This window comes from Cyprinus carpio, chromosome A18 (genome assembly GCF_018340385.1).
Source record: "Cyprinus carpio isolate SPL01 chromosome A18, ASM1834038v1, whole genome shotgun sequence".
NCBI lineage: Eukaryota > Metazoa > Chordata > Actinopteri > Cypriniformes > Cyprinidae > Cyprinus > Cyprinus carpio.
Genome location: NC_056589.1, coordinates 24,235,726 through 24,249,090, shown reverse-complemented (window position 1 = coordinate 24,249,090; position 13,365 = coordinate 24,235,726). Strand labels below are relative to the sequence as shown.

The window sequence follows — 13,365 nt, the reverse complement described above, 5'->3', positions numbered from 1 at the left end:
AACCTATGTGAAGTTTGTTCTTCCAAGAAATATGCATTTCAGTTGATCTGTTAGTATCCAAAAAGTGTAGCTTCACTGCATTAGCCACTTTGTGAATCTAATAAAAGTTGTTTTTCATTACTTGAAGTTTGGATAACTAAATTCGGTTGCCGAAAGTGCTTGTCACTTTCATTAAAAAGAAAAAAATGTGTGTGTAAATAACAAACTGTGTGTGAACAGAATGGGATTAATCGCTCAGAAGAGTGTGACAAGTGTATTTAACTGCAGCTGTACAGTAAAAATGGAACAAGACATTGTTACTCGGAATTCAATTTAAAGTGAGGAGTTTCTAGAGTTTGTGGGTTGCAGGTTGCTGTGTGATGCAACAAGAGTATGTGTGTGTAAGACAGAGAAAGAGAGAGAGAGAGAGAGACAGAGGAGTTGTAATGAAATATGGATCTGGCTGCAGCTTGCCACTTGAAAACAGGCGCTTAATGAAAAGGCTGCTTCTTGGCTCTGTGTGCTGAATTGAAAATGGCTGGACAAAGTGAGAGGAAGAGATCAGGCTGAGTGAGAAAGAGAAGGCCAGAGAAAGAGGGAGGAAATTGCTGTATATCATTCGTCTTGGAAGGAGCCTCCAATCCATCTTGGCTAGCTGATCTTTTACTTGGGTGCTGCCAGCTTTGTTCTCAACTTTTCCTCAGGCCAATGGAGCTCACAGTATGCTCGTGTCTGAACCTGTCATGAGTGTAGTAGGGTGCATTATTTCATTATTCATTTTATTACAGCCAAAAATGAAGATTGTATCATTATTTATTTACACCCATGATGTTCCAAACCTTAATTACTTTTTTCCTTCATGCCCATTCGAATTAAAATAAACATGTAGCTTTCAAGCTTGAAAAATAAAGCAAAACAAACCATACATTGTTATAAAAATGGTACATATGCTGTGTTCCAAGTGTTCTTGAAATATGAGAAATGTAAGTTGTAAATCTTTACATCAAGCCTAGCTGATGAATGATTCATTTGAGTCAGATCAGAGTCAGTCAAATGACTCTGATTCTTTCACATAATCAGATTTATTTATTAAGTTTCTCTGACAGCTCACTTGAGGAGAAAATTATTGTGAATAATGACTTAAAATATGCTTGTTGCTCACACTTTGTATGAATTCAAAGGACTTGGAATATAGTGCACAAGCCGTATGGACCACTTTTAAGATGCTTTTATGTTGCTTTTGTGGCCTTAAGCTGGAAAGCTTTAGTCCCTGTTATTGTAACTGCATGGAAAAGAGCATAAAAAGAAAGTGAAACAGGTTTGAAATGAAAAATCTTCAGGGTTATATTACCCCAAAAATCATGCTTGGTATCCCACATGTTTTAATCTTCAGTGAATAAAGTTTGATTTATTTATTGTTTTCACTTCTCAGGGGATTTTGAGGCTTTCTTGCATTGGGGAATCACTGTTCCGATAAAGGATTAGCTCTGTGAGATCTGTCAACAGGATTCGCTTCAGGGAGCGTATGCCAATCAGAGTGTAGCATTTGGTTATGTGTGTGAATGGTTTGTGTGTATTTGAGCGAGAATGCATCAGTTGGATACCCGAAGATCAAATCTGGAGTGTGTGTTTTTACAGATCAGCAGTTTGAGAGCATCTGTGGTAGTTTTAAATAAAAGGGCTTTGTGGGCATTGTGTTTGGTTGAATTTATAAATCTATAATATGGTAGTGATTTTATAGACTATTGATCACCACCAGTGTAAACAACAAGTGCAATAAATATGGTAGCTGTTTAGTTTTTATTATGATTGATATACAGTTTTATGACTTTAGCAATGCAAGAGAAATAAAATATCTAATAATTTAAATTAACAATTTTAATTAAGCTTCCCTCATGAACATTTATATGTTTTGCTTGATAAACAAAGCCAAGCCCTTCTTTTGCAGTGATGAACAAGACTTAGAATAAAAATATATTGCAATACAGGCTGCGTTTGGAATTTAATACTAGTGTGCTGCTTACTGCATACAGCAGAGTACATATGTATACATAATATATGCCTGTTATTGGTGTGTGTGTGTGTGTGTGTGTGTGTGTGTGTGTGTGTGTGTGTGTGTGTGTGTGTGTGTGTGTGTGTGTGTGTGTGTGTGAGAGAGAGAGTGCAGCACGGGGGCTCTTGACTGTCTCCTACAAACTAATGTTGCTCATTTTAACAAGGGTTTGTAATATGATGCCACATACACAGTTACCAAGGCTCTCATAACAATAGCCTAAGGATTTCATAAATCTTCATACATTTTTGAAAAGCCAACTGAAGGAAATGTTGAGATTTGGTCATTTGATCGTACAGTTTTTGTGTGCAAATGATGCAGGTGGTTACACATAAGATCATAAAAATGGGTTTGGGTTATGCTTTTGAGTGTAAAATACATCATGTATAAATGAAAACAATTCATGTGAACAATGTGTTGATTATACAATTTAATAATCATTTTACAATAATATTCAAGCATTATGCATAGTTTTTATTTTTTTTTTTTCATATCCAAAACAGAATTTCTCATCTATTTTCAGTTAACTATGGAGGTACCAAAAAAATAAAATAAAATGTGATTAAAATGGACTAAATTTCACACATTTCATTGCATATTTAATCAAACCATTTTAACCAAACCATGATCAAAGCAAAAATTGACACTGTTAATTATGCTGCATAAGCCATAATTAATTAAATTTATAATATAATTTAAATATTTTTAAGGCTGAGTCAAAGCAGTTGAAACAAATGCATGCTTGCTTCTTTCATAGATAACACTCCATTCAGCCTTGTCTTAACATAAGAGCTTTAATCATTATAGATGCATATCCATGCAAATGTGACATTTATAGGAAGGCGAGACAAAAGAAAATTTGCCATATTATGATAAACCATTCTTCCTCTATGCTGGTCAGCTAAAGTGTCTCAAATTTTAGTTATTGTCCGAGTTAATATTTGATTAGTTATTTATGAAGACAAATATTGAATCAAGGTTATTGATGCTCATTAGGGCTCTACTGTGGCAACCACCACTGTATTGTTTAAGGACATTACCTGATTCATCATTTATATTGACTCATCAGTGGGGCGGAATTTTTGTAGGAAATGATTGACTAGTGCAATTGACCTGCAGCATGACAAATAATTTGAATGGTGAACATAAGATTACAGCTTTAAATTGGTCCCTTCTGGTTACTATGGTTTTAAGAGGTGGATTTATTGCAGGAAACATGTCCCTTTCTCTGGTTGGAGATGAAGAATTGAATAAGATTCTCAGTTTATGAACCCCCCCCCACACTCTAGTTTTCACCCTCTTTAAAAAGAAAAAATTGCAAATGTGACCTTAATATCTACCATCAAATTTATGCTTTCAGAATCTCTTTAATATCTTAATTGTTTCTTCTATATAGCAGTGAGACTAAATAGTGAGACTTTTTCTTCTTCTTCTCAGAGTTTTCTTTTTAGAAAAAGGACTCACATTTGTCTCTTCTAACATTTCAAAAGTGATTTTAACCATGTATCAAACTGTCTTTACATTTTCCAGCATATCAAGTCAGTTCATTTAATAGCTGTTATTTGCACTGTGGTCTACACTACTTGATTCTGGTTTATTAAAAAAAGTGGTTGCCTGTTTATTTTTGCATTTATTTTTGTATAATAATTTGTATCACTCCATGCTCTCTTTCTTCTCACATATTATACTAATTTAAACTTAAATACAAAATAAAAGCAATATTTTATTTTCACTTACCATTTAATTGTCAATTATTCTAATACGTGAGAAGAAAGAGAGTGTGGAATGTATCACCTGCCATGATTGTGGCCTTTTCTACAATAAATAAAAAAAAAAAAAAATAATAAATAATAATAATAATAAAAAAAATAATATAAATATAAATGTCAAATATTTTAACTCTGGATTATGCAGCTTAATTAAAGGCATAAATATTTGCTCTGAAAATAATTTGATTAAATTCCAGTTATATAATAAACAATGCAATGCATCATGAAATGTGAAATTTTGTGAATTTATTATGCTTATTAAATGGCTACTCAATAAATTAAAATAAATTATTGATTTAAATATTTAAATATCCAAGTAACAATTAAATATTCAACAAAACCCAAAAACAAAAAATTAAAATAATCTAATAAAATAATAAAATAGTATCTAAAATATCAAATATCTATAAGTCATAAAACAAAAACCATATAATAAAACAACAAATATGAAAAAGTATTTTAACACAAAACAACAAAAAACCAAATTCAATAAACAAACTCCATCACAGCACAAAGGTTAAGGCAGGTGACACACTCCATACTCTCTTTCTTCTCACATATTACAATTTAAATGAAAAAAAATAAAAATAAAAAATAAAATGAAAACTAAAAACTGGATTAAGTAACCACGCTGTAAGTGGGACAATACAGTCATCTGGTCATTATGACCCCTTTGAGAAGATACAAGAACCTTCTGCTCCATATTGGGGTCCTGATTCTTTTTTTTTTTTTCTCCATAGGACTTTTCAAAGAATCAACTGAGGAAATTTTAATACTTAACTTAAAGCATAATTGAAAACTCCTTTAATTCCCCTGAGCTGTGAACGAGCAACGCGCGAGAAATAAAACGTTCCTCTGGGGAGAGACGTGACACAACGGAACTAGAGCGTTCTTGTTATATTCCACGAAGCTGTCTACACCGCGAGTGTGCACAGTCTGGTGTGTGTAGGGGTCTGTGTATCATCAGTGTATCCTATTCCTCTATTTATAACCCACCGTATGCTGAGAGCAGTGAGTCATGGGCCTCTGTGGCGATAATTCCGAGCGTTAATTAAATATTCAGGCAACGCTAGAGCGACTAATCGAACTGTGACTCTTTGGTTCATTCAGCAGACACTGTGACATCAAGCTCATTCAACAGAGCAAAGACACCTGATCCCACAGTTACATCAATGGCTGGTGCATGTGTCCTAATGAAGCAAACGTCTCTCTCTGTCCGGCCAGAAATTCAAAGTCGGGAAGCCTTTTGAGTTGACATCAATGAAAAATAAGCACTGGATCATTAAAAATAGATGAAAAACTGCACTACGGTAAACATGGGGGGTTTTGGAGGTGTATGCTGCTTGCATTTGCTAAAGAAAGGGCATCATGTGCCTTTTCATATCCTCGGGGAGAGCTGGAGATATAGTAATCATTTAAATTTTTGCATGAGCTTGCACATACCTCCTCATTAGCTGTAATGGTGTCATAATTGACTTGCACCTGTTAATCATTCTGACTTTTCCCATTGTTGGGGTTATAGGAGGCGCCATCCCTTGATAAGGTACAAATTGGTGTCCAATTAAGCATCAGGATCTTTTTATTTATTTATTTATTTATTGTAGTGAAAACTATTTGATAAATTAAATTAACTATTAACTTAAAATTAACATAGAATTAAATGTAGCTAGTTTTAAACACAGGCAGTGTCTTTTTCTCCCCTTTAAAATGGTGATTTTTCCCTAACTCTCTTCTAGTTTTAATTGCCAAAAAATTACCTTTTAATATTTTAGGTTTTTTTTTTTTTTATTATTTTACTCTCACTAACCACCTTTTATTTCCTTTATTAGAAAATAAATACTAGCTGACTGACTAAATCTCTCCACAGAGGTCTTCAGATTCTTGAATATATCCGTAAACTTAAAATAGTGTCATAATTTTGACATAACATTTAGATTTAATATTGAATTATATTTTAGTAAAAACTTTTAAAATTATTTTTAAAATCTTTTATTTGACAAAAACATTCACTCTCAATAATTTATTAGAAATATGTTTATCAATAACTATGCTAAATAAAAATGGTGATTTTGGCCTACCTCTTCTCAGAGATTTTGAGCTTCTTGAATATATTCATCAGTATATTCAATATATTCATATTAAAGTGGGTTCTTGATTTCAATTCAATTTCAAGTAAAAAAAAAAGAAAAAGAATATATATATATGTGTGTGTGTGTGTGTGTGTGTGTGTGTGTGTGTGTGGTGTGTGTGTGTGTGTGTGGTGTGTGTGTGTGTGTGTGTGTATGGATATATATATATATATATATATATATATATATATATATAATATATATATAGTCTGAATGTGTTAATTGCCAAATAATTTTTTTATTATTACTTTATTGTTTTATTAATTCGCTCTCAAATTTTATTTATTTATTTATTTACTTATTTATTTATATTTTTATAGGACATATGTTTATTAATAACTAAAATACATAACCTTTGATCCTTAAATACCTCAAACATTTTATTTTATTTTATTTTACTTATTTTATTAATCACTTTAGGGTACATCTATTACATCTATAGCTATTTAAATTTGATTCTTTTCATGCTCATTATAATAAATATAAAATAAAACTGTTCATTTAATATTGATTTTAACATCATGAGGTTGAAACCATAAAAAGTGACTTTTTAGGATATTTTTTTTTTTTTTACATTATTTGAGGACTATTAGAGCCTACAGTAAACCATGTACCGTTTTCCCTTCTTTTTTCCTCCCGCATTCATTCTTCCTCTTTTTTTCCTCTGCTTCCTTCCTCTACCCAAGTTTATTTTCTTGTTCTCAATCTCTCAAGCTTTGAAGTAGCAGGTTCACAGGGGTCAGCCGCAATAAGTGACAGAACACAGAGAGCCCTATCTGAACAGAAAATTAGAAACTTGTAAGGGTATCCAGCTTGTCAGCTCAAATTATTTTCATCACTGTACCCAGCGCATGCGCATACTCACAAACACCTGCAGAGATTCTGACCACAGTATATAGATCTTTTAAATCACACAAACTTTTGTTGTGATTCTCTTGCTGTGAATAAACAATGAGAAGACCAATGATTTTCCACTTACTGTATGCCTCTCTCTCTCTTCTTTTTCAGTTTAACACAAAAGTGAATAACACAGCATGTTTCGACCACCTGGTTCAAGCTAACGTTCGCAATAAGAAGATCTTAAAAGATGCAACACACAACATCACAACCAACTATACCAAAGGCTTCGAATTTGCCTTCAATCAGCTGTCAAATGTATGAGATTTTGCATTATATTTTGATTTTTTTTATAATTTAAAAATTTAAAAAATATAAAAAAAAATATAAAAACTGAACATGTATTCAGTCTTTCTTCTCAATCCCTCTAAAAGTTCTCAACTCAGTGGTCAGCAGTCTTAAAATCTGCACTTTGTGTGATTTCCTTTCAGGTTGGCTGAAAAGAATGTCTATAATAATATAAAAGTTTAAAAAAAATGCACTCTGCCTACTCTTTTTTTTACCTGATGTTAAAATACTGTACAGTTTGAGTATAGTTTAAATATTATTTTTCCCCCCAGTCACTGATGGATTCAATCATAAGCTGACTTAAGGCAATAAATATTATACTAAGCCACAAGGCGAAGGCTGAAATCCTGGAATCACCTCTGCATAGTAATAGTTGTTAACTCAAAGGGTTCTGATTAACCCTTGTGAAGTTTTAGTAGAAGTATTGTTGTGTTCTGCTGACTTCTGCTGGTCGTTCTGTGTAACTGCATATGATTGTGCTTATTTCAGCAAAACATCACCAGAGCAAACTGCAACAAGATCATAATGTTGTTTACTGATGGAGGCGAGGAGAGGGCAGAGGAGATCTTTAGCAGATACAACATTGACAAAAAGGTGTGTGTGAAGCTGGAGATTACACGGTTTGTAATGAAACATTTCTAACTAACGTGTAAAATGTTGAAATAATAAACTTAATTTCAAACTAAATTTTTTGAACAATTTAGTTTGAAATGAAGTTTATTTCTGTTGTGAAGATTGATTTATTGTTTGACTGACGGACATATTCTTTGGGGAAATTAAGCTCACATTCCCCTTAAATTCTCATAATCTTTATAAACCTTTCCAAAGTCTTGTTTTCTTTCTTTACATTATTCTCAATGATTGTTCTCATTAATTTATTACAGATTTTTCCACTGCACAAAACAAATGATGAACATATAACTATAGTGCACTGATTTGCTTTGAATTATAAAGTCGGTACATTAAAAACTACAATGATGTGCCAATACTTATTTTACACAAACACATGCATATATATATTTTACAAATGTTATATAGTAGGTCCTAAAACAGGTTTCATCCATAATAAAACATGCTTTATGTATTATATATGCAGCAAAATCCAAAATCATTGGCACCCTACATGAAAATCTTGATGAATGTCAAAATGATTTTAAACATGAAGCTTTAAATGTCACTCCTCCTTCCAAGATGCACTTTTCTTGATGTCAATTTATTCTTTAGGGGTACCAATAATTTTGGCCCAAATGTTTTTTAAAAGAATATACTATTCTTATAATGAAACAACACTTTTGTTGGAATGATTGGTTCTAAATAAATAAGCAATTTGAATTATTATATGTAGTGTTTATTTTATATAATATAATATAATATAATATAATATAATATAATATAATATAATATAATATAATATATTTACACACATTATTTTCTAATTATTTACACACATTTTATAACACATTATAGTACATCTTTTGAGGTGTGCCAATAATTTTGGAGTAATATTTATTTATTTTTCAGCTAAATATGACCCAGACGTGATCTTTTTTGGCATAATACAATAACGGTGCTCTGAATTAATATACTAAGCTTTTTGATTGCAGGTACGTGTGTTCACATTCTCTGTGGGTCAACACAACTATGACACTGGGCCAATAAAGTGGATGGCCTGCGCTAATAAAGGTAAGTATTGCTCAGTCTGTGTTCGCCCCCTAGTGGCAGAAGCACAAAAATCATTCTAACGTCTCACAGTCTCCTTAGCAGGTTCAGCACTGGATTGCTAAAAACAAATATATTAATTGACTCCATATGATATGTTTTCTAGGATATTTCTACGAAATCCCTTCCATTGGAGCCATTCGCATAAACACACAGGTCTGTGTATTGCCAAAGCATTTCAAATGTGACTCATTTGTTTTGATAGATGCTCTTGTTTAGATGTATGTGAAGGTCCAAGGATGACCGGCCATTGATTGCTTTGTGTTGTTCACTGTTGCTTAGGAGTATCTAGATGTTATGGGCAGGCCGATGGTCCTTGCAGATGCCAAAGAGGTGCAGTGGACCAACGTGTACCTGGATGCTCTGGTACAGCCTTTTTTTAATGAACATAATAGAAACTGCATGAATGTATTGTGTTTGACTGTTTTTTGTGTTCTCTTCATGGCTTCAGGAGTTGGGCCTCGTCGTCACTGGCACCCTACCTGTGTTCAACAAGACCAAATCCAGGGAGGGCGGATCTCGAAACCAGGTCAGTCCATTGTTGATCTTGATTTTCCAGTTTATTTCAAAAGTATGGAAGTACTCACTAATTCTTTATTAGTATTACTTTGTATAATTTTGGATGAAAGTGACATAATTAAGACTGTGGAATGAAACAAATAGAACTATGGGAGTTATGTAATAACAAAAAAATCAAAACGAATCTATTTGAGCTTCTTCAGGGTAAATCGGGTGACCAAACAAGACAAAATTGTAAAAAATCTGGAATATCAGTTATACATAAATGATAGATTTATTAAATCCACATATACAGTACCATTTAAGTATTTAAGGTTGGTGAAATTTGTTTTTATGTTTTTGAAAGAAGTCTATTATGCTGCCCAAGGCTGCATTTATTTGATTACAAATAAAATAAAAACATTAATATTGTGAAATATTATTACAGTTTAAAATAACTGTCTTCTATTGTGGTATATTTTAAAATGTAATATGTTACTGTGATTGCAAAGCTGAATTTTCAGCATCATTAGTCCAGTCTTGTGTGTCACATGATCCTTCTGCAATCATTAAAATATGATGATTTGGTGCTCAATAAATATTATCATCGCGCACACACACACACACACACACAAACACACACACACGCGCGCACACGCACACACACACACACACACACACACACACACACACACACACATATTTATATATATATATATATATATATATATATATATATATATATATATATATATATATATATATATATATATGTGTGTGTGTGTGTGTGTGTATGTATATATAATTTATTATTTTTTATTAATTCCGATTCCTTTTTGCTGAATAAGAATTAATTTCTTACAAAAAAAAAATCTTACTGACCCCAGATTTATCAGTGGTAGTGTATATAGTCCTTGTTATATGGCCAATTTTGTATATAACAATGAAAACCTGAAAAAGTATTTGTCAATTGATTCTATATATGTATTGTGAAAGGTTTACATTCTCTGTACATTAACAGCAGCCTATATAGAAAATGCAAAGATTACTTCTGATATATTAATGTGTGTTGTTACATTAAAAAAATAAACAGTGTATATATAGATTTAAATGCACACAGTTCCTTAACTGCACAAACAAGAACAACGTTTCAAACTGAGCCCCAAAAGCGGGAATAAAACTTTTGAATGAACACAGACCAGAACACCAGATGTGTCATTAACACGCACAATGCTCTAATAATAGCCCAATTCTTGGAATAAACTGCTATTTTTGTCACATTTAAAGGGGATAAAGCCATTGACGCAAACATGTAAACCTCATTATCTCCTGAATGTATTAACCATGTGGACAGTGACCTTCTCAGGAACACTACGAAAGTAACAGATATGGAAAAGTAACAGTATCTTATCCTAAACTTTCCCAGTTGGGGGTCAAAGGATCCGCACGTTGTTTGTCTAGTAAACCGCTTGACCCTTTGAAAGTTGCCGTTATTTTCCACTCGCCAACTGCGTCACTGGCTTCTTTGATAAGGTTAATATTCATTTCCAGTATGGATGACGAGCATTGAGGCCGTTTAGAAGTGATGCTCTGCACCTTCACATAATTTCATGGCGGTTATTTTTAAACAGTTTGTGTTGTTGTGAAATCTGTGAAAGGTTTTATGCTTTTCAGGCATAGTTTTGTCTCATATGTGTTTATAAATGTCACTCCACTGCATGTCAGAATGGAAATTTTGTGTTTCTGATCTCTCTTTTAGCATCAGAACCAGTTGATTTTAGGAGTGATGGGGGTGGATGTGTCTCTCGATGATATCAAAAGACTGACGCCCCGCTTCACAGTGAGTACCACAAACACATGCTGTTTCAACTCAAATACATTGAGCATTTGTCTTCCAGTCTAATAAAATATACAAAATAAATGAAAGTGAAAAGGATAGTTGACCTAAAATGTATATTACATCATTATTTAATCAAACACAAAATGTCCAAATCCACTTTTCTTCTGTGAAACAACAAAGATGATGTTATGATGAATGTTTTTGTAATACTAATGTGAATTAGGCCTTGAAGACAAGCTCCAAACCAACAAAAAAGCACCATAAAATAATCATACAAAACTGAATGGAAATTTCAGTCTTCATTTACATATAATCTTCATGTATACTATTTGTTCAAAAGTTTGAGCTCTGATTTTTTTTTTTTATTCAAGAAGAATGCATTAAGTTGATCAAATGTAACAAAGACATTTATAATGTTACAAAATATGTCTATTTTAAATAAATGTTGTTCGGCTGAATATTCTATTCATTAAAGAATCCTGAAGAAAAAAAAACAAAATAATTTTTATCATTTTCACAGTAAGAAATGTTTCTTGAGCACCAAATCAGCATATAAGAATGATTTCTGAAGGATCATGTGACACTGAAGACTGTAGTAATGATACTGAAAATTCAGCTTTACCATCACAGGAATAAATTACTTTTTTGAGATGTATTAAATTTAAAACAGTCATTTTAAATTGTAATAATATTTCACAGTATTTACTATGTTTTTGATCAAATAAATGCAGCCTTGGTGAACATAAGAGACTTTGAAAAACATTTAAAAAAAATCGTACCAACCACAAACCTTTGAACAGTAGTGTAGAATAAAATATGAAGTGTCAGTGGTGTCACACCAGTTTGATGTCAAAGACGAGAATTAAATGGCTTCAAAAGACATAGTATATAGCGCTTGAATCAAATGTACTAATTTAATGGTGCTTCAATGGTACTTTCTTCTTAGATTTGGTGCTTGACAGCCCTATTCACTTTCATTGCACTGAAAAAAAAAAACCCTTTAGAAGAAAGCAAATCTGGTTTTGGGACGATGTGAGGGCACGTAAACGGCAACAAGTTTTCATTTAGGGTGAACTATTCCTTGAATGCTACATAATTCAATTTATAAGAGAACAAAGCTAAGCTCATGTGTTAGATGTTTTCTTTGCGGACTCTTTGAGTCCCTTTAATAAGAATAACACGGCATGCATAAGATAAATGCGCTATTGTTCTGCGGTCTTCCTCCTTACAGTAAGATCGCTCTTAAGAGGACGTAAGCCCTTGTACATTACATCTGTTTGTACTTACATTTGATTTGTAAATGGTTGTGATTTTCTGTTAAGCTCAGAGGAATGTTTCCAGATGAACCGACACATTTGATTAACGCTAAGTGCTCAGGGGTGATTGACAGCTCGGGCCGGCGTTCTCCGGGGATATTAGACAGTACCCCGCTAGTGAGGTATTAACCACCGCATCTCTGAGGAACCAGGCCCATTTGGTCCAAGCAGGGACTTGGGTTTGATGGTGGTCTTCTTTTATGAGGTGTCCTCACTGTTCTCCTCTTTCCATTTTGTTGCATTTCAGATTGGTCCTAATGGATATTATTTCGCAATTGATCCTAACGGTTACGTGCTGCTCCATCCAAACCTGCAACCAAAGGTACCGAAGCATTTTCTCCACCCAAATACCTCAAATATGACATCACAGCACATTTATGACACAGGAAGATGTTTTAAAGCTGCTTGTGTTGTGGAAAATATGTTTGTTTCTTGTTTGACATTGGTGTTATTTAACATCTATAGTCCTTGTATCTCTCTCTCTTTATCTCTATATCCTCTTCCCTTTTTTGTCTGTGTATATGTGCTGCATAATTATGTACATTCTCACCTACACACACTTATGTGTGTGCTTTTGAATGGCATGTAAAAATAAGTCTGTGTGTTTATCTGCACATTTATATCAAGCATATGCTCAAGTTTACAGAGGACCAAATTTAAGTTACAAATCTAGGGTTGAAGTCCCAAATTGATGAACACTATTCTGAACAATTTCCCTTTCAATATAGATGCTATATTAGCTTTGGCATCGATGAACAGGTTTTGAACAATGGTCACATGACAATACAACATAGCGGGCCTTAAATATTTTTTGGGAGAAATTACACTATGTTTTTTTTAGTAAGATTTTTTTTTTTTATAAAAAAATACTAATATT

General features: G+C 32.8%; 1 protein-coding gene across 1 annotated transcript in view; it reads left to right on the top strand.

Moving 5' to 3' along the window:
- LOC109109723 (voltage-dependent calcium channel subunit alpha-2/delta-1-like) overlaps window positions 1-13,365 on the top strand; it is a 91,345-nt gene that overhangs the window by 45,464 nt on the left and 32,516 nt on the right. Inside the window, exons 12-19 of the mRNA XM_042775829.1 lie at window positions 6,939-7,085; window positions 7,605-7,709; window positions 8,720-8,798; window positions 8,941-8,990; window positions 9,117-9,200; window positions 9,286-9,363; window positions 11,092-11,172; window positions 12,736-12,810. Of these exons, the coding sequence (XP_042631763.1) occupies window positions 6,939-7,085; window positions 7,605-7,709; window positions 8,720-8,798; window positions 8,941-8,990; window positions 9,117-9,200; window positions 9,286-9,363; window positions 11,092-11,172; window positions 12,736-12,810 (699 nt within the window). The remainder of the gene's footprint in view (window positions 1-6,938; window positions 7,086-7,604; window positions 7,710-8,719; window positions 8,799-8,940; window positions 8,991-9,116; window positions 9,201-9,285; window positions 9,364-11,091; window positions 11,173-12,735; window positions 12,811-13,365) is intronic.